The sequence below is a fragment of the Dermochelys coriacea genome, chromosome 2 (genome assembly GCF_009764565.3).
Source record: "Dermochelys coriacea isolate rDerCor1 chromosome 2, rDerCor1.pri.v4, whole genome shotgun sequence".
Classification (NCBI taxonomy): Eukaryota; Metazoa; Chordata; order Testudines; family Dermochelyidae; genus Dermochelys; species Dermochelys coriacea.
The window spans coordinates 166926197-166948183 of NC_050069.1; the positions used below are offsets into that span (position 1 = coordinate 166926197).

Consider the following 21987-nt stretch of genomic DNA (forward strand, 5'->3'; position numbering starts at 1 on the left):
ATTTCCCTTGGACAATCTTTAGAACCATATTTAGCAAGAGGGAATATCCAGTCTCTTTACGATCAAGCTGATGGTCAATTTTACATTTCCTCAAATGACAACAGTGATGGTATTTGTTTAGTCTTTGTTTTGCTATGCTATGGGAGTGAAAGGTTTATGTCGTGAGTGTTTTTCCCTTAATTTTCTACCTTATTCTGTACTTCTGTATAATTTTCTGCTTTGGATCAAGGTCATGAATAGTTCAATGTTGGAAACAGATTCCAGTTGTATCCCATGTTACCAAGGAGCCCTTAATTCAACAAAAGGGATGGGTGGATTCCAATCAATTATCTTCCTTTTGTAGGTTACACCTAAGTCAAAAACATCATCACAGGTTATCAAAATGCAGGCGTATGTTTTTGTCTCCCTTGAGGAAGGGAGGTTTCTTTTGACTGAAAGATTTTGTGGGTCAGGTCTTCTCAACCTTTGTCTCATGACACATTTCCTTTTTTCTTTCAGCATGTTGTGAATGTTTTTCTTTTCTGTGGAGCATCCAGAAGACATTTCATTTTCTGAGGCAGGATGCAGTGAATCAGGTTCTGCAATAGGAAAAAACTGTTTTTCAGAATACGTTTTTCCCTGCATCTTCTAGATTAGTTTCCAGCTTTTGTACATTCCCTAGGGACAGGAAAACAAAATTGGTTCCCAAGGAGAAAAGAGCACTTGGCTTCTTTTCGTAAAGGTGACTTTCAAAGAAAGTTAAAAATCTGGTTCCTGTCTTTTTTCTTTTTTTCTTCTTCTCTATGGTGTATAAAGAAGTGGGTTTGTTTTCTTTTTAGAAGTTCTTTTGCCTTTGTTTATTACTTTAGGAATATCAGCCTCTGGTGTTCCCTGATTTTACTGTAGGACTTGTTGGAGCTCTCAGAGAATCGATATTGCTAACTCACATTTTAAATATATTAATCAAAAGTACAAGGCTGTTGAAACTTTAACAAAGACACCCTTTCTCCACAATGTTCATTAGCCATTGAAATTAAGTCGTTAACATCAAACAGCAAAGAAAAAGCCATACTCTTGGAAAAATAAATAAATAAAAGTGCCACTGTACTCTTATTGAAAGGCTGAGGACTGGGTCTCAACCAAAACATTACACTTTTGACAACACTGTAACTTTGCTGCGGAATTTATTCCAATACTTTATTCTTTGAGTACCGTCTAATCGCCAACACTATTTGTAACACTCTGAATTTTCTTGGTAATCTCCCCAGTAGTTGTAGTTGTAACCCTGCTTTAAAATGGTTTTGGGTAATATGAATATGTTTTCAGGGGCTAAATGCTTATAAGGTCCATCCCTGGGGGCCAAAGACACATCACCTTTTAGAGCTCCTGGGAGGGCAGGAAGAACAAAGCCACTGAGCCTCCCTGTTACAAGATACACCACTCTGTTTTCAATCTACCTTCTGCCACTGGGCTCCTGGGCACTAGCCTCATGGGTATGTCTACACTGAAACTGGGAGAGTGTGCCTCCCAGCTCAGGTAGGCAGATGTGCTAGCTTGGCTTGAGCTGGCACTAAGATTAGCAATGTGAATGCTGCGGCATCAGCAGGGACTCAGGCTAGACACTTGCTCTCAGGCCCACAGGATATTTCAGAATAGGCCCATAATGGAGATTCCCCACATTCAACCTATCATTCCTAGTTAGACATTTGCGCTACTTTTTCTGCTTGTTTTGTCAGGGAGGGAGTTTGGTCTCTTGTCACAAGTCCTTGTGGGGCTTGCAGCAAGGTTGGGGATGGGGGAGGGCTGTTGCACTCCTCTACAAGTCTGAGTTGAGGCTCTTAGGAGCAAGTTAAGTGAAGCACAGTGGTAGTAAGTTTCAAGCCCCCCGTTCTCCTGTCTGACTGCAAGTTAGAATAAACATAGGTCTAATGCTGTTGGAGAATGCTACGGAGGCACTTATCTATACATTCCTCTCCTAGGATCTGAACCCACACCCCTGGCTCTATCCAGTAGCACCATTCCCACTGACTTCACTGGAGTGACCCATTAGTTCTTTGTTTCACCAGGCAGGAGCAGCTTGGCAGCCATGCAGCAAGACTTTCATTAATGTAATATCAGATACCTTTGCATTCCTAGTCCTGCTTATCAGGGATATTTTTTTTTGGTTTTTGTCCTCTGCTCATAAGTATAACACTCCACACTTGCACACTGCAGGCTGAAGCTCTGTTACGTGTAAATGGTCCTTTAAGGAATAACTGTATCCCCAATGTGAATGTTTACACCAAACAATTTAAAGCAACTTGCTTGATAGGTGTGCAGCTGTAAATCACCTGGCATTAGAATGCATTATTCAGGACAGGATGAACTTGTACAGTGCAGATCTAATTGCTGATGCTTAGCAAATAAGAGTGATGTTTCTAACCTGTCAGAATACACTGTGGCAAATTCATCACTGGCTTCAATGGAGTTATACCAGAGATGAGTTTAGACTTAATTAAACCAGTTCTGAGAGAGTGTTGGACAGTGGTTTATTCTAGAAAATCTAAATGGCCAGGTGAGAAATGATTTTGCAACTGAAAATTGTAATATAAACTCAAAATTGTAACTATCTAGGGTTTTTAAAATGTTGCTATTCGTAACCTTATGCTATAAAAGCCAGTTTTAAACTTGTTTTCCTCATCAGCCATTAAATTGTGGGAAGAAATAAATCAACTGAATTTTGCAACAGTTACCAATCATAAATCTGCAAGTTTTATCTACCTAATATTTCCGCTGGATTTGTACCAGACTATAATGACTCCATTACACAATCCATTATCAAAATGTACTAGAACTCATTTGTAGAAAACAATAGCATGAAGTAAAGGAGGACTGAGGTCCTTACAATGACGTCTTTTGGGCATTTTCCTAAGGTAATGGCTATGGAATTAGAACACGTGAATTAATTTCTAAATTGAAACTTTCGTTCCTCTCTCGTTAAAGAGCTTTAAATACACCATTCAGATAGCCGAATGAGAAGTATTGAAAGATACAAGCTTGTTCTATTCATGTCTGAGAAGATAATGTTCATGTGGTAAATATGAAATCAACTGATAGCACTTAACATTTGCTATACACTCATAAAGCATAATTTAACTAGACAACTACACTGTGATTCTGCTAATGATGCAAGCACCAAATTAAAATAAAAGGGAGAAAAATGCCATGACAGCTAAAGAAATGTAAAGCACTTCTGAGAGTGGTTGCATTTAGACTGGGAAACGTATGGAGGGCTAACAGAACTGTTAGCAGAGGGAGTGATTTGGCCCAATTTTGTGAAAAAGAAAAAAATGATCCCTAAGTATAATGAATTCTGGGCTTTTAGATACATATTCAATCATAAACTAAAATGTATAAACTCTTTAAAATAAAAGTTATCAAAGGCTACTAGCATAATGATTTATATTAAATCTCTCTAGCGCTTGTGAATATATTTTCTTAAAATCTTCTAAGAGTGCCAGTTATGTACTATTCAAGTGGAATATGTACTTATGACACAATTCTCTTCTCTGTAAATCTAAGGAGTTTCCATAGTGTGAATCCAAATTTCCACCCATCCTTTCCTGAGCTCCTGCTGTTACAGAGTAATTTGCTAGCAGCAAGTGTCCAATTTATAAAAGCAAAATTGCAGAAAGTGTTCTAATAATATTTTCCATTTTATTCAAGCAGCTTCTTCCCTAGTAACACTTGTGTACCTCTTTTTGGTCTCGTTTGTCCCATCGTTTTAAGTAGGTTAAAATGTCACATTATGATGAGCCAATTAAAAAATCCCAACTTCCTCAGTCCCAAGGCAATTAAGGGTCATTGATTTGCTTCTGAAATTTGGCAAGGATGAATTTGGATGTTATGGTGAGAGTTCACGTGAAGATTTAGGGCTAGATTATGGCCCAAGCTGCATCGCTGCATAGAGATGCAAAAGGGAGTAAAACTTCCTCTGCGCTGGCCCTGTGTGGACCAGTTTTGCAACCCTGTCTCAGTCCAAACTCCCATTCAGTGTATTGGGAAATGAACACAGGTACTTACCTTTTGAACACTCCCTTCCAAATGATTGGTTATTTCAACTGTGTTCCATTTCATAGCTTTAGATTTTAAAGAAGTAGTCAGACATTTATGATAAAAACCGAAAGGAAGAGAGTCCTTCCTCCCTGTGGTTTTTACAGCATTTCACTATACAAATGTTTACTTTTGAAATTAAGAGTTTAGTGCAATTTGCAAAATATGCCCAAGAAAAAAACCCATTAATCTACCCAGAGGAGAAAAACATGGGCCACGTCAGCTGAATTCAGTGGTGGCTTAGGTTCAACAGCGGGTGTAAATTAGGGCTAGATTGTGCAAAGTGCTGTGTGCCCTGCCCTCATCTCACATAAAGCTGATGAGCATGGAAGGCCCTGCAGCTTTCCTATTAGCTTCTGCAAGCTGGGTTATGTAAGACTCCTACCTTGTCAATCGCATAGTTCCAGCACACCCATCCACTCACCCATTATACCTGCCCAGTCCTGGAATGTGGTAGGAGCTCTCAACTCCCACTGAAGTCAGTGGAAGTTGGGGGCTTTCAATATATCACATGCAGTTTTAATTAACATAAAAAGACTATGGCCTAATTAACAGAGCACTGGATTGGGGCTCAGGATATCTGGGTTCTTCCAATGGCCTACAGGCTGACCTTGGGCAAGTCATTTCACTTCCCTGTGCCTCCGTTTTCACATTATGTAAAATGGGGATAATAATAGTGACCTCTTTTGTTAAGTGCTTTGAGATGCACTGATGAAAAGCGCTATTTAAGATGTAGTTACTGTTGTTTTATTATTTGGATGCCTCAAGTGGAGAATTCACCCCATGTCATCAAAAATCATATGTGAATACAGCATTTGTTAAAAGTGGGGTTTGAAAGGAAGGACTCTGATTTGAAATAGGAGTTAATAAAACAGATCTTTTATTTATTTACTAGAAAACATACAGATTGGAAGCTTAGAATTCAAATTATTTGTACGAAGTCTCTTGGGGAAAGCGTTCTCCCTCCTCCCCCCCCCCCCCCCAACATTAACAGCATTCCTAGTCTTTCACAATTGTGAAACTGCTTCTGGCTGAGCATTCATGGAGCAACTACCAACTGTTTCAAAACAAACTATGCTACCTGTCTTGGGAATAATACCGTAATATACCATCTGGTGATATCATGATAGAATCACTTGACCTCCACATGTGGTCTCCGTCAAGTACTTCCTTGAAAGCTGGCAAGACAGTCAGCACCCGAACATACTGTTCTGTGCAAGCCTGCAATTTGGCAAGGTTGCAACATTTATTAAATAAAGTAAATTTCATCTGGCTTGCCTGTCACACAGACAAATGGTATATGCTGATGTCATGTTCAGTTTAAACTCTCATTAGAAAGAAAATGTGTCAAATAATTATTAATCTCTGTTGGGCAAAGTATTTGTGGACATTAGAACAAGTATAAAATAATTTTAAGCAGCAAAAGCTCTTAAGAAGTGGCAACCAGTCAATGGGGGAAAATGATTATGTCCTTGCGCTATTTTATAAAATATAATATTTCTATAAGAGACCCCATTTTCTCTCTAATTTTCATCTTTAGCTCCACTGATGTAAATATTTTGATTTTTAAAAGGAAAGAAATATACCAAAGAGTGACTTTCTGGAAGATTAAACAAGATAGGGGCGTGCTTGTAATTTAGATAGTGGCTTTGCATACAGGTTATTTTTTAACCAAATAAGTAAGCAATAAAAATATCCCAGAATGAATGCAGTCCAACAGTCAGAGTTCTCAAGCTGGTTAGAACTCTGAATTGTTTCTCATTTAAATTAATCCACATTCTTTTCTTTAAAATAAAGTCCCCAATTCAGGCTCTTTCGGTGATTACAGCATTAGTTTTTTACCTCTGTAAAGATTTCTTCATTTAGGTTACAGGAGAAAATAAGCTGGTCTCATCCTAGTTGCAGTTTGTGCATACCATTCAAACACATTGCAGCTTGACAAAGAAAAACTGTAGAATTATGCATAAGAGTACACTGTTGGAAGACTAAGACATGCCCAGGGCCAGAATAGCAATAGTAGGATACACGAAAAAAGCAGTGTGGGAAAGTGTCATTTTAGAAAAGGCTATCCTTACACAACTGGTATGCACTGTACACTAGAGACTTATCAGACTATATCTTGTAATAAGTCACAACTTTCTGATGGGATCTCATTGTGGTCTGTTAACCCTTTCTTATTTTCCAAAGACTTTGTAACGAGGGACTTATTGCTTTCCTTCGTTTTGTACTCTGGGAAGGAAGCTATGTTATGGAAATAGCCAGGGAATAATGGAAGGAGGTGGTTTAGCTTCATTGCAGGCTCGCTCTCAGTTCCAAGCCAGCTCCTTCATAAACTTTCTGTGCAGCTGTAGCTCACTGGGCTGGGAAGAGAAGCTTCAGGGGCAGGGTGTGATGGAGCTGGTCTGAGGCCAGGCCTGTTCTCCTCCAAACCTGGCAGACTTCTGAGAAGAAATCCGCTCTGGGTCTTATTGATGTTCCAAGCAATAGTAACTCAGTTTGTCTTCCCAGTGGGAGAGGAAGGGCTGAAACACAAGGGGGCTGAAGGAGGCATGGATAGCGTAGCGCCAGGGTGACCTCTACTGCCAACGGCAGGAACTGAGGAGCACCAGGAAAGGGCTGCTTCCTGTACTACTGCCCCAGGCTTCACAGGATTGCAGTCTGGTGTCCCCCTAGAACCTAGGATTTACAGGCCTTACCCATTTTCTCCAGCACAAGTTTGAAAACATTCTCCCTCAGAGGACCAACAAGAGAAAAAACTATGAGATGAATCTCCTGGATTTTCCAGGTGGTTTTCCCCTCCTTCAGGTTCTTCTGTGGAAGGGTGGAGATAGTCCTTCCCAGGGAGAATGGAATCTGCCAAATTAACGTCTTTTCCCCAACAATCTGTTCTTAAAAAAAAAAAATCATAATCCAAAATCTAACACTAAAAAGGAAATATAACCCTTATGCCCATATCTTCCACTCTGGCCTTGCACATCTGACCTGTAGTACTATATGCCTAGATCAATCCAATACAATTAGCCCTTACTCAATTTATTCGAAGAAAAAATAAATCACAGTCCTCCACATTATGTACTTGTCTGATCACAGAATCAAAGTTGTTTAGTTTAAAAAAACATTATTTTTTTGTTTTCCAAAGTATTGTCCACATAAACTAATCAAATGACTGCAAATGTAAAATGCACAACTGAAAAATGGTATACACGGTTTTTAGGGTTTTTTGTAATATTCAATCCCCTCCCCCATACCCAATCTAACATATTACAGGAAGAGTGCACCTTAGTAGCAAATCAAACTGTTTTTTGTTTGTTTGTTTTTTAAAGAGATGGGCTGTGAGTGTTTGGGGTTTCTTCCTCTTTCTAAATGAAGACAGCAATGAAGAGGATTACATTGTATTCAGAGAAACAGAGGAAATTTAGTTCTCTTGCCAAAACAAACATCCGTGGACTTGTGTAGTCTACACATTTCAGTGCATGTGAAAATATTTGGTGTTGTAGAGTGCCTTCCTTGAGTGGAAATAATACCAAAGCGAATAATGAGATTTTTCAGAGGGAGGAAACTGCAGCTATTTTAGTAATTTAACATCTCAGATTTGTTTATGGATAGCTTCCTGTCTGACACATTCAGCTGAACAAGTTAATGTTTGAAGATGATTAGACATATTAATTTTAACTGCCTCTGACCGTGACATTGGGTGAGTTCATTAAAAACGGATGGAAAAATGAGCTTGCTCCTTCACCCTCAGTTGGCTTTCTTATGTTGTTGCAATAAACAATTATTGGTTTATAGTCTCTATTCATTTCAGTAACTAAGGCCATCTTTGACTTTTGTCGTCTAAATTTTTATCAAATTATCAAGGTAGTGTAACCATAACTTCCAAATCTTTTCAGAGTCACTGCTTCCCAGGATAGAGTCCTTTGTTTTGTAAGCATGACCTATAGTCCTTATTCTTAAATGTATACATCTAGCTGTATTAAAATATAAAGCATATTGTTTGCTTGCACCCAGTTTAACGAGCAATCCAGATCACTCTGAATCAGTGAACTGCCCTCTTCATTATTTACCACTCCCCCAAATTTTCTGTCATCTGTACATTTTATCAGTGTTTATTTTTTTTCTTCCAGGTCATTGATAAAAATGTTAAATAGCATTGTGCCAAGAACTGATCCCTGTTGGACCCCACTAGAAACACACCTAGTTGATTATGATGCTCCATTTACCCTTAAATATTGTGGACTACTATTTAGTCAGTTTTTATTCTATTTAATGTGTTCCCTGTTAGTTTTTCATTGATCTAGTTTTTTAATCAAAATGTGCAGTACCAACTCAAATGCCTTATAAAAGTCTATGCTATTACATCAAGACTATTAGCTTTATCTTCCAAACTTGTAATTTCATCCAAAAATATCATTTTAGTTTGACAGGATCTATTTTCCATAACCCATGTTGATTTGCATTAATTACATTATGTATGACTGTCTTGACATGAGTAATTGGACATGGGTGAGGCAGGCTTCATTCAGAACTAGGAACGTAAATTAATCAGCAGGTTTGAAACAGAAAGTCTGTGCTAACTAAGATAGGTAAATGTATCCGTAAGCTCAGAGACAGAATGTTTGTACTAGCTAAGATAAGAGGGAACACCCCAGGAACTTTACAATGGACAAAATAAGACTGAAACATATGATGAGGTTAAAAAGTAACCTGTGCGTGGACAGTGCATGGACAAAGCATGCTGTACAGGTGTTGGTTCCTATAAAGTAACCAAGCCAATCCCAAAACGTGTAATGCAATGTATAGTAAATTCAATGTAATGTTTAAATATGTCTATAAAAAAGTTTGATGTGTAAATGTGGATGTGTGGTTCCCACCTGCTACACTTGAGTCTGATCAAGTGAGTTCTTGGGAAGCCAAGTAAGTAAAAGGTCTTGGAGAGAATCCCAATACATTACCATACTTTAATTTTTAATTAACTGAGTCCCATATTAACTGCTCCATTATCTTGCATAGTATTGATGTCAGGCTGACAGGCCTATAATTACATGGGTCATCCCGTTTATCTTTGTAAAAAATTGGCACAACATGAGCTTTCTTCCAATCTTCTAGAACCTCCCCAGCACTCCAAGAGTTATTGAAAATCAGTATTAAGGTCCAGTTAGCCCTTCAGCCAATTCTTTTTAAACTCTTAGATGCAAGTTATCTTGTCCTGCTGTTTAAAAATATCTAATTTTAGTAGCTTATATTTAACATGCTCCAAAGTTACTAGTTGAATGAAAAGACTGTTATCATCATATGATGAGACTATATCATTTTTTCTACAAATACAGAATGGAAATAGTTACTGAACACTTCTGCCTATTTTACATTCTTATTGATTATTCTATCATTTTCATCTAGTAATGAACCAATACTATTAACAGGATTATTTTATTCCTAATATGTTTTTAAAAACTCTTTATTATCCTTAACTCTATTGGGCATAGACTTCTCCTTGTGTACCTTTGCTTCGTGTATCAGTTTTCTACAATTCCTAACTTCTGATTTATATTCATTACTATCAATATCCCTTTTCTTCCATTTAGTCTATATTATGTTTTTATTTTTTATAGTTGCCTTCACTTCCCCCTATAAATCAAATCAGTTTATTAACTAGCATAGCATAGCTCCTTCAGTTGTGGGATTGTGGCATTTTGGGCATCCTAGTAGGTGTTCTTAAATGATTCCCAATTACCATTCACATTTTTCTGATTATATTCTTCCACTCTGCAGATTTGGCTCATAATTATTGTAAGCTTTGTGAAATTGGCCCTATTGAAGCACCGTGTGTGTGTGTGGTTTGGACTTTATTCTGCTTGCACATTATAAAGGTGATCCTATCATGATTACTTGTACCTAAGCTACCATTAACTTTTAGTTATGTGATCAGTTCCTCCTTTATCTGTTAGGACAAGGTCTAATACAGAACTTCCTCATGTCGGCTGCAATGCTTTCTGAGTTAGGAAATCGTCGTCTATGACGTTTAGAAATTCCAAAGATGTTTTAGTACTGGCAGCATGAGACTTCCAGCATATGTCACTCTCATTGAAGTCCCTCATGATTTCACAGGTTTCCCCCCATCCCCCTGCACATTATAGATAGCTGAATAAGGAAGCAGTCATTCTGTTCTCCATTTTGATTTTGTGATCTGTAGCAGACACCAGATAGTATCCCATCTTGTGCTTTCATCTGTTAGGACATTCATCCATAAGCATTCAAGACCATTTTCTTCCAAGTTATCAGTGACTCAGAACCAGATAATGATATTTTTGACATAGAGTTGTCCTCCCCTTCCACTTTTGCCTACTCAGTCCTCCTTTAATAGGTTGTAACCATTGATATTTTAACAATCCAGTTGTGCAAATCATCCCACCAGGTTTCAATAATATCAGCTAGATTGAATTTATGCTCATAAATGAGCAATTCAATTTGTTACCTAGGCTCCTAGCATTAGTATATAGGCAATTAAATAATTTCTTCTCTTCGTGTCCTATAGTTCCTTGATTTTGTTCTCAAAATGTCTTGATTTTGTGCTGAATGCTCAGTCTTCCCTATTTTTATCCTTTCATTGTGCTATTAGTTTGAATCTCTCCCGACTACTTTAGTCAGCCTGTCCATGAGGATATTGGTCCTCCATCTACTGAGGTGGAGGCCTTCTAAACTATATATGCCCCTCTCCTCATGGAAGTGGACCGATGTTCCAAAAAAACAAAGCCCTCCACCCCACACCACTTACCTAGCCAGCGGTTCACTTCCAGAATCTTCTGCCTTTTGTCTTCCTTCATTCCTGGGACAAAAAAGATCTCAGCACAATTTCGAATTCCATGAAATCATCTACTGTCTCTAAGATATCCCATGGCACAGTGTCATTAGAGCTGATATGAACCTTCACCAGTGGATCCTTGCCTATTGACTTCAGAACCCTATCCAGACTTAGAGGATGTTCTTAGAATGTTCTTTCAAGTATCTGTCTTCCTTGGATGGCTGGAGAAGTCTTCGCAGGCAAGCTTGATTTTCTTACATGTTCATTCAAGCTGCCATCCACATGCGAGTCCCCCATCCTGTAAATAAGACCTACATTTTTTTCTTCTGAGATGTATACATTTCCATTAACTCATCTTGTTTGCTTGAGCCCGGTTTACCCAGAGATCCAGATTCTCTGTATCAGTGACCTGTCCTTTTTGTTATTTACCAGTCCCCCAGTTTTTGGGTCATCTGCAAACTGTATAAGTGATTATTTTGTATTTTCTTCCAAATCATTAAAATGTTAAGTAGTGTAGGGCCAAGAGAATTAACAGTGCCCATTCAAAGGGACTGTGCTGGCATCGATCAGAGTAGAATCCACATTAAATCTAAGGATAATTTTCCATGGTAAATCACAACTACTTTATAGAATATCCTGTTCAAAGGTCAGCCTAAAACTGTTTCCATGTACCATGTTTCTGAATATCTCAATAGAGCCACAAGGTAATGATTTTTGTTGTGTTACATTAGGGATCAGAGAACGCTACTAAAATGTCCCACCACTGAAATGATCTCCTGTAACACAATGTGTTATTTTGTATTATTATGTATTATTTATACTCAAAGAAATATCAGACTATACTGACTTTATGCATACAGTACATGTGGAATTCAGTCACATAAATTCAGTTTCTAGTAACATTATTCTATGGGGTGCGAAGGGAGGAATTCAGTATTTGCCAGAAACACTACACAGTATAACTTAGTGTGATCAGCCCTCATAAAATTACTCAGTGCTGTTTCTTTGAGAGGTTCTCAAAATCTGGTTTCTCAGTCGTTGTATGCCAAAGAAAAATCTAATAACGCATGACCTGTCCTGGATGTATTAGACATGTGAGTAAATAGTGTGAAGGATATATTAAAGTCAAACTGGGACTTACTATGGCTGTTAGATTTAGGCAGAGTGAAGGGTCTGCTGTTCTGTGAAAATGCAAGCTCAGCTGGGTGGAGCAGCTTCTATATCACCAAGCTGAACAGACAGATTTATGTCTTCTTTCTGCAGCTTCAAGATTTATCTCTGTGCTGTTGATTTCTTTAAAATGGCTCCTGCTTGGTTCAAAACATTTTCTTCTCATAGGCAGTAAGTGGTATATAAAATCACAGTGAAAACCTTACAAAGAAAAAACCCCCCACCATTCTACCATTTAACTTTCACACAATGCTACAGAAGCATCAGTAGAGTTATTGTTATACCAAGAGTTTTAACCTAATTAACAAGGCAAGTAAAGCATATCTTTTATGACAGGGCTTCCTATAAATTCATTCTTCCGATTTCAAGATTTGCTTGTATTCCTTGTGGAGGAGAAGAAAGACAGGATGGTTAGATATGTATTCCCTGATGGTACAATTGTTTGCCCAGTTAGAATATTAACTAGGAAGGTTTTCACCGGGTTAGGATCTGCCACTCCTTACACTGTGTAGGATCTTATTCCCTGTAATGCCCCCTGCTGGCTGCCTCGCAGTCTCCTAAGAATTCCACATGGTCCAAAAGGGTGTAAAACAAAATTCTCCTGTTTGGATTTTACTTTATTAAATGTAAATAAATTAGATATAAAAAATCTCTCCCCCTGAGTTGCATGCCCCTCTCCCTGGGGGCCTGAGTTTTTTAGTCGTAGTCCCTCTTGGCAAGGCTGAAGGGTGCACAGCCTTCCTCCTTGGGGCCTGCAGTTGTCTGTTCCAGTTCAATCTCTACCCTAATCCACAGCAGTCCTCAGCTGTAGCCACTTTTCTCCAGCCAGCTGTAGTCCCTTGGTTTCTGTCCTGCTGCTGTTGCTGTCCTCTCTAGAGAGCTGCTCTCTCTGGGAGCACAGCATCCTGGCTCCTTGCTCTAATGAGCTCTCTTGGGGGCTGCTCTCTTCAGACACTTTCTCTCTCCCTGAGCCTGGCTGAGTCCTAGTAAATTTTTACCAAATCCATTAGCTAAACAACTGCCAATCAATTATGTAAGGATTGAGTTGCCTCCAGGTAGGGATGAGTTGGCTCCTTTTCCCTTACAGGAGCCTGTCACAGGTAGGCTGGCCCCTGACTTCACTTAAAAGGCCACTCCCACTGTCACAAGTAGGCAGATAGAAATACATGCAAATAAGAGTATCAAAGTCTGGCTGGCTGAAATCAGAGAATATGGCTACTCTGTCAGGTACGGCTCAGCGTAAGTAAGGGTGGCAGAAGGTGGCCCATAGTCACTACATGATTTAGTAAATGTGCATTCTCCTTTTTGTCAAAGTACACGAATCTGTAAAATGCAAAAAATAGTTGTCTATCAAACACCCGCTGGATCTTCTCCAGTATGGTGGGTAGTGCACCACACAAACAATTAAAAACTGGAAAAATAGCATAGGTGAGAGCAGTCAATAAAATAACAAAGAATAAAGGAGGAAACATTACAGAAAAGAGTGAAAGGAGAGGGAGTGAGAGCTGGAAGACAAACACATCTCACCAGCGATAACTTGCCCTGCAAGGTCTTAGTCACTCATTGACCTAAAGAGGATAACCTGTATGTGTGGCCACATCTACACTACCCGCCGGATCGGTGGGTAGTGATTGATCTATCGGGGATCGATTTATCGTGCTAGTGTAGACGTGATAAATCGATCCCCGATCGCTCTGCTGTCGACTCCGGAACTCCACCAGGGTGCGAGGCGGAAGCAGAGTCGACGGGGGAGCGGTGGCCGTCGATCCCACGCCACGAGGACGCGAAGTAGGTGATTCTAAGTTGATCTAAGATACATCAACTTCAGCTACGCTATTCTAGTAGCTGAAGTTGCGTATCTTCGATCTATCCCCTGTCCTCCCAGTGTAGACCAGGCCTGTGTGTTAGGACTACAAGTGACGTTCATAAAGTTTCTAGCCTGACAAAGAAAAAAGAATCATTTGCATTCAGTTATTTGTTTATTTTTCAATAAGTCTCCCTTGATATCAGTGCACTTGGTCCAGTACAGCCGCAGCTTGACTATGTCTATCCTTTAGAAGTCCTTGTCCTGTATGTCTAGAAACCCATGGACTGCTTCAATCATTTCATTGTCACTGAAACTCTTCCCACAAAGGTCTTCCTTCAACTTAGGAAGCAGGTAGAAGACTGAGGGCTTGTCTAGATTACCCGCTGGATCGACGGGCAGCAATCGATCCAGCGGGGGTCGACCGCTGAGCGCTCTCCCGTCGACTCCAGTACTCCAACGGAACGAGAGGCGCAGGCGGAGTTGATGGGGGAGCATCAGCTGTCAACTTACTGCAGTGAAGATATCACGGTAAATAGATCTAAGTATGTCGACTTCAGCTACATTATTCACGTAGCTGAAGTTGCAGAACTTAGATTGATCCCTCCCCTGGTGTAGACTTGGCCTGAGGGAGCCAAATCTGGTGAATAGGCTGGATGGGAAATCCATGTCTCATCCTGAGTTGCAATCTCACTCATGAATTTTTCTGGGTTTACTTGAAAGCACTCCAGAAGTTGCCTGGAAATGTCAGGTTGTGTTCTGTTCTGATCAAGACTCAATGTTCTGGGCACCCATCTTGTTGACACCTTTCTCATGCTCAAGTGTTCACTGAGGATAGGTTTGGAGAGAGTTAGGTCTTTGGCCTGTGAATAAGGAGTCTGTGCATTCGGCAGACCAACATAGTGAGTGTTGGCAGGAATATTGGAGATGTATTGGAAAGAGTGACTGTGAAAATTTGACAAGCACAATGGGAGTGCCTGGCCTGTAGGAAGAGCATGGGCAAAATTTAAGGGATAGAGCTAATGCTCGAGTTGAAAGCTTACCTGATAATCTTCTGACTTTTGAACTTTTTGTTGTTGTTGTTGTTTATTTCGTGCGAAAAAGTTCATTATCCCTTTCGGGTTGTGTTCTATCTGGATATGTCCCTCTGTACCATATCTACATAATCTGTTCCTGTCAATTGCTGATGTCCATAATGTGCTCACTAGAATGCTATTGAATGAAACTCTCAGGTTTTAAACAATAGGACTCCCTTTCCCAACCACTTTGATACATCATTTATTTGTTTCTTGGCATTGTTTGTGTAAAAACTTTTAGTTTTTAGTATCTACTGAAATCTCATCTCAAGGCCAAAAATGTAATTCAAGTTTTGAACTCTCACAAAAGTAAAATGCACTCACCATGTTCCTCAAATGCTTTATCTGTAATACTGTAAATATTTTCCAAAGTAATACATGAGCCAGTGACATGAATTTAATAGAAAATCGCCTTTTTCATCTTGTGTGGTCTCACCAATAAAGGATGCAGAAGGGGTGAACAGTATTTGTCAGATTTAGGTCACAAAGGACTATTTTAGTTCAGTTTTATGGTAGCAGCCTGTACTCAAAGAACATTTTAAAAACATGTCCTGAAGTTAACATTGCTCATTATTTATTTGTTGCATAACCAGAAACTCACCTAATCATCTCATCAAGCTTTCTTAAAAATGCCACAAAAGTGAAACACAAGTGCTGAGAACAGCAAAATAAGCTATTGCACTCAGTAAGGGGCTCTTATAACAAAGTTTGGATGGGAAATTACTTCAGATAATATTGTTAAGGCTTGATTTCTTTATAAAAGAAGCAGCCAGCCATAACAAATGATTTTCAAGTTCTATTGTTTTGGTATATACGATTGCAAAAAAGAAACACAATGTTCTTTGTGTTTTTTGCCATTTATGTTTAGCCTCCTACATAGATTTACCAAGGCTGACATTAAAGAACCACTTCTAACAATTTTTATGACCCAGTCTTGAACTAGACACTCTTTATATATGTATAGCATTGCTAGTTTTAAACAAGCTTTTCATCTTCTTTACGGTCTGTTTGTGAGTACATTGCACTTAGTCAACAGGATAAGAGAAGCAATATTTTTGCGTAGTTGACTAAGCCTTCATTATTGAAATGATTGGTGCATTTGCTTTTTTTTTTCCTTTTTCTGTAACATTCAGGTTGTTCGTGCCTCTACACATCTAAGTTCAGACCTGAAAGCAAGTATCACTGGTAAATAAGTATGCAAGCTGAAAATAAACTGCTATCTGCAGAGGATTCTTTCCTCTTGGTAGAGTAGGAAGTAATACTTCTTTGAGGAATTTGATGCATCAAGCTAATGCCTTTCACATGCGAGTTCTTCTCCAAGTGCCAAAGGATCTTTATCATTTACAGAGGAAAATTCTGTTATCCTACTCTCCCCTTTGGTTCTCAAGGCTTCTATTATTATTTTATCTCTCTTCCACAAGTCTGCCCAGTTTTCTTCATAGCAGTGGAAATGGCTGCTCTGCCTGCGGGAACACAGTGAAAATGGAAGCTGCTACATGCTGTGGAACAGGTGATGACTAAAAGTGATCCCAACAGAAACCCTGCATCCAGCCACCCTCAGATGTTGAGAAAGTTCAAATTCGTATCCTGCCTTCCTGGATTTCTCCATAATGTCCAAGCCAAATCCTCAGATCCAAACCTTACTGAATTTGGGGAAATTTCAGATTCAGATTTGAATTTCAGGTGTCAGCCCCACCTTTAATTTTGACCCTTTTTTGTAAGATACTATCCTGAAAGATGGAGTTACAGAGGTCATTTCTTTTCTCTTAGCAGTGATCTAAAATGCCATAATGTTGCATCCGATGAAGTGAGCTGTAGCTCACGAAAGCTTATGCTCTAATAAATTTGTTAGTCTCTAAGGTGCCACAAGTACTCCTTTTCTTATAATGATATACTGTAACTTATTTCTGTCTAAATGCCTGATTGCTGCTTGATTCCGCCACAAACGCAATAGATGTGGACAAGAAAATATAACATTAGTGGTCCTCAGTCAAGCTCCTCCTTCAGGAAAACAAAAGCATGTTGAGCACACTAGAGTGGACACAGAGTTTCCTACACCAGTTAAAGATTGGACAGTCTGCTGTATGTTAGCCCCTTCAAAACCTTCAGATATATTGGCTGATAGGACTTTCCTTGAGATTGGCCTTTTATTGAATTTCTCTCAATTGCAGTCAGTTCATGACAAAGGAGATAAGAAATGAGCTCTTTAGAGACAGGTTCTAACCTCAGTTACCCCTGTGTAAATCTGGAATAATTCTATTGATTTTCAAAAGTGACAAATGAATTTTGTTGCCTCCGTTTTTGGATGCCCAGCTTGACACCTCTAAGTGCTGAGTTTCTCTGTAAATCAGACCGTTTTAGAGTGTCCAGCATTAGGCACCCAAAAATTGAGTCCTCAAAATGACTTGTCACTTTTGAAAATCTTGGCCTCTAATTATAGCTAACTTCACCCTACCTTAAACTTTAGACAGAAGTGTATATATGCACATATATTTACTATATGTAATATAATGGAGTTACTGGTAAATATATGTCCCAGGCGATGTATGTTTCAAATTTACCACTTTCTCTTATGGTTATGTTCTTTCTTACGATGATACAGCTAAAACTTGAAGTCTGAATGTTTGCTTTTTAAAAATGTCAACCATGTGCTCAGCCCTTTGAGATTGTTGGATGAAAAGTGGTAAATGTAACTCAGTGGACATTAGTATAAAGAGATGGTAAATTTGTCACTGTAAGTGCAAGAATTTATTTTTAACTTATTTTATTTATTTATTTATTTTTTCTCTTGATGCATTGTCACTTTTCTGCTTTTATGATGGAAATTGCCTTGCATTGGGAGATGCTGTGTTGGACACTCTGAATTTTAGGGCTGCAGAATAGCAGATGTTGAAAAAGATACAGGAGCCACTTTAGCAGTAATACCAGTTAGTTTAGGGCCTTCTTATTCCACCAAAATTCCAACCTATATTTTCAAATCTAGGATACATTTACTGTGATGCCTCACAGCCACTCATTACAACTCTTCTAGATCCTGTCTGTTTCTATTTGTCATAAAAGAGCTATTTGTCAACTGAATGCAAGTCAGGCACACTGTGCATACAGGGTATAATACTCTCCAAATAAAGGATCACTGCACACAGTCATCTGTCCTCACATCTACACAGTGCAATAGTTATTAACTCCATTTCTTATTTTGTGTAGAATTAAAAGGTACATGTTCAAAGCTCAAAATAGCTTCATCAACTGTAAATGAATTTCTTATGAATACAGAATAGGTGTCTACTGCACCTAAGTATTCATTCAGCAAATTACTTTGGTGGCATACTTGCATTTGGAACCAGTTTTAAGCTTCAGCAACAGTTTTACATTCAAATGCTGAGTTGACAGAGCACAGAATTTTCTCTAAACTATTTATACTTTTTGCTTATTTGCAATACTTAATTATTTTAAAAGTATTTTTCATTTACCTCCCAGGTGGGGAGAAATTTCTGCCTCTGTTTTATTAATAATGTAGTATTGGTAGACAGAGCCCTATATAAGCTAGGCCTTCACTACTTCTGGGATAACCAGTCACTAGCTGGCAGTAACGATGGAGTAGGGTGGTCTGTCGCTGCCCAGGTTCCATTAGATTGGAACCAAGGACAGGAGTTCTCTGGCTCAGGATCTTTGGTGGTGGTGATTTCTTTATGCAATGGTAGAATTCTAGATGGAACTATACAAACTTTCAGGAAAACATCGTGCCTCTCTGAAATAGTTCACAATATAAAAAGACTAAAAGAGATTGAAGGTGGGACATGGAGATAAAACACATGTGCAAAGTAATCAGTGAGTTGACAGGCAAACTGCAAACTTCTTATTAGTTCCAAGTTTAAAATTTTTGTATGTCAATCAATCAGTCAATCTAATTTATATCTAATATATCTAATTTATATAACAGTGTAGTTTTATATCTAATATATCTATATGTCTGGTATTTAATGTTTTGGATTTATTTGTATGGCTCATCACTTAACTGCTACCTAGTAGGCAATTTATTACTAATTTTCTTATAAAAATGTACCATTTAATAAATGCATGGCTTCCAAATATTTCCGTGCTGTAATTATCTATACTATCAAATTGTGAACAAAACCCCCAGCAGTTTATTTCTCAGCAGGGCTTATGGCAATCATCCAAAAACTGGGGTTGTGTTCAGAACACTGGTGAAATAAAAATGACACCCTCTCTCACTTGTTCAATAGATGTGTCTAAGCTCTGGTTCATACATCATCATCAGAATTGTTAGTTCAATTCTAAGTGAAGAATCTTCATTTTTTCTGATTTCCAAGCAGCAAAAATTTTCACATTTTAGGCTGAGTTGAGGCCCCAGCAGTTAGGAAAACTGGTCCCTATTCATCATTGCCCTATGGCCCTTTTAACATCTTCTGGCATGTCTTTCATTACACCCAGATGTAGAACTTGCTTTGTCAGCACCTCCTCCACCACAGCCCCAGTCACAAAGAGTGTTCCAGGAAAAGCTCCTTTTTACTTTAATGTATTGTCTTCCCCTCCCATCCCCCCGGGAAAAAAAAAGAGTAGGAACTAAGGTCCCAGTTCAACAAAGCACTTAACTACATGCTTAACTTTAAACACGCGCTCGGGCGCTTTGCTGAATTGGGCACTAAGGTCTGCAGGGTTTGGCTCACAGATTTTTAAATATAGTTTTAAAAAAACCACTCTGATTCCCATTGCATAATTGTTTGCTATTATGCAGATCCTTCTTAACTATGCAACTTGTTACCAGTCTTCACTGGCTTATATATCCTTTTCTTAGCATCTAAAAACCAGATTTAAATATTGTAGACAACAGGGGAAATGTAAAATTTCTTGAACTTTATTGCAGTGGAACACTATGTTTTATTAATTTTAAAGTTGCTAGAGGGACCAGTAAAATGATCTCCAGACAAAATACTAATGTAGAGAAACTTTTTCCTTCTACTAATTTTCCATGCACTATTCCTGGTCTTTCCAGACACCAAAGCTTGTGTTGTTAGGAGATGTTTTTGCTAGCATTTATGTGTGTGGCTGCACCTGTGTGGAGATTTCATATTTTTACCACATGATCTTTACTATAAAGCACAGTAATGATTGAGCTGATATGGAAGTATTTTGCTGGCACTGTGGAAGAAGATTGGTTCCAATTGGGTGCTACTCTTTTGTAGACCTTGTTAGGAACTCAGTCATGTATCACAGATATTGTCAGGATGCACTGAATGCTTATGAAAGATGCTTTCACATGCAATTGCTTAGCTGAAACTTTGATAGTAGCCTTTAGCATTGTGAAGTTATTGTTTACTATATTGTCATCCTCCACAATAAATATACGTATTCATTAATGCTTCTGGAAAAAATGTAACCTTCCCCCCCCCCAGCGTGTTTCATAGTTTCTGCTTAGTAGAGTTTCAGGACAGGAATAGCAGCTGTATTGCAAGTGATGATGGAGGTGCATAGGCAGAGCTGCATGTATGGGAGGCTTCCACAGCTGCTGTTTATATTAAGCTTGTCTCAGCGTCGTGCTATTAGTACCTCACAAACACTCTATTCACGTAGAGAGTCAAAATAAAAGACATATAACAGCCTAACCTGTTTCCAGTAAATTTTTCAGGGTCATCAATAACATAAAGCCATCACCCACACAACTGTATTCCAAATCGCTGCAGAAAACAACAACGCTGTGCCATCCAACAACACTCTAGTCACTTGTGTTGTTTTTTTTAATAAAAGGATCTAATAAGCTTTTAAGTCATGACTGACCAACTCCATTCAGCATGTTGCCTTTATTTGAAGCCTCAGCATCTCATACAGCCAAATCTTCAAAAGCTCGCTTGAAAAGTGCAACAGTCCAACATAGGCACTTGGCCACATAATGTAGGACTTGCAGGTCTGATTCCTCTCCCACTTATACTAGTGTAACTCCATTGGCTTCACTGGGATTGCTCCCAACTTACGTAAGTGTGAGAAGAAAATTAGGGAAAATGAGAGGTAATCAGGCCCTGCATGAACAAGGTTGAGTAGTTAACCGTAATCCAAAGGCTACAGATGCCAATAGACAGATATCAGTGAGCTTTGGATTGGGTATTTTATGCACATTTCTTTCAGGAGCATGCATCTCAGAATATTTGTCCCACTAATTCCCAAGATCAACAAATACACATGCTTGTACACCCGCCTTTCACTTTTGCAGGCTGGAACTCCTTCTCCCACTGAGCTGCTGTATCATCCCTTCTCTTCCAATTTTACCTTTATAATGTCCCTTTTTAGTTTTGGACTGACTTTCATTACAAAGCATCATGGTGATATTCTGAGCTGAAGTATATTTATGTAAGAAACAAATTCTGTGAACTGCTGTGCATTTCTGTTACTGATAATGCAGGAAACCTAAAATTACATTCCTCACCATGTGGATTTTTCCATTTGTTTTTTGCTAGATTCCACAAGGGGCATCACAGAATGATTTACAGAAAAAAAAGAGGCGTGCCCCTCCACCACCAACTCCTCCTGCTCCTGTCATGCCAAACAGAACAGAAGAAAAGGAAGACAAGAGGAAGAGCACAATGGGTAAGCGCTTCTCTTCTATTCTCTTCTTCCTCGAATCCAATGCATGTGCTTCATATGTCTCTGCTTGCTGTTTGAAGATTCCCTAAAATGGCCTCTTGCATTGGAAACTATGTAATCTGGAAAAATATTTATCCTAAAGAATGAAAGTCTGGAAATTAAGTGTTTTGAGGTTCACAAAGTTTTAAAAGGTGAATAATACCACTTGGGTGAGTAGAATGTTTTCTCATGGCACTTAAGGGTGTTTTGGAAAATCCTGCTCTGCTTTTGCTCAACTCTCCTCCCATTGAAGTCAGTTTCATCATTGAGTTCAGTGGAAACAGAGTTAGGCCAACACTATGCCCTTCTGAAGATGCCCTCCCTGTCATTCCCCTGCCCCAGTTGAATGGAGTTTGGACCAAAGGCATGACTTCTATGGACAGAGGGAGATTCTCAGGTGATGTAAATTGACATAGCACACACTTTTTTTT

At 38.8% G+C, this 21987-nt stretch overlaps 1 protein-coding gene across 13 annotated transcripts in view; it reads left to right on the forward strand.

Moving 5' to 3' along the window:
- COBL (cordon-bleu WH2 repeat protein) overlaps window positions 1–21987 on the forward strand; it is a 329136-nt gene that overhangs the window by 243504 nt on the left and 63645 nt on the right. For all 13 annotated transcript variants that reach the window (XM_043508632.1, XM_043508631.1, XM_043508628.1 and 10 more), the window contains one exon: window positions 21391–21520. In XM_043508632.1, coding sequence (XP_043364567.1) covers window positions 21391–21520 — 130 coding nt within the window. The remainder of the gene's footprint in view (window positions 1–21390; window positions 21521–21987) is intronic.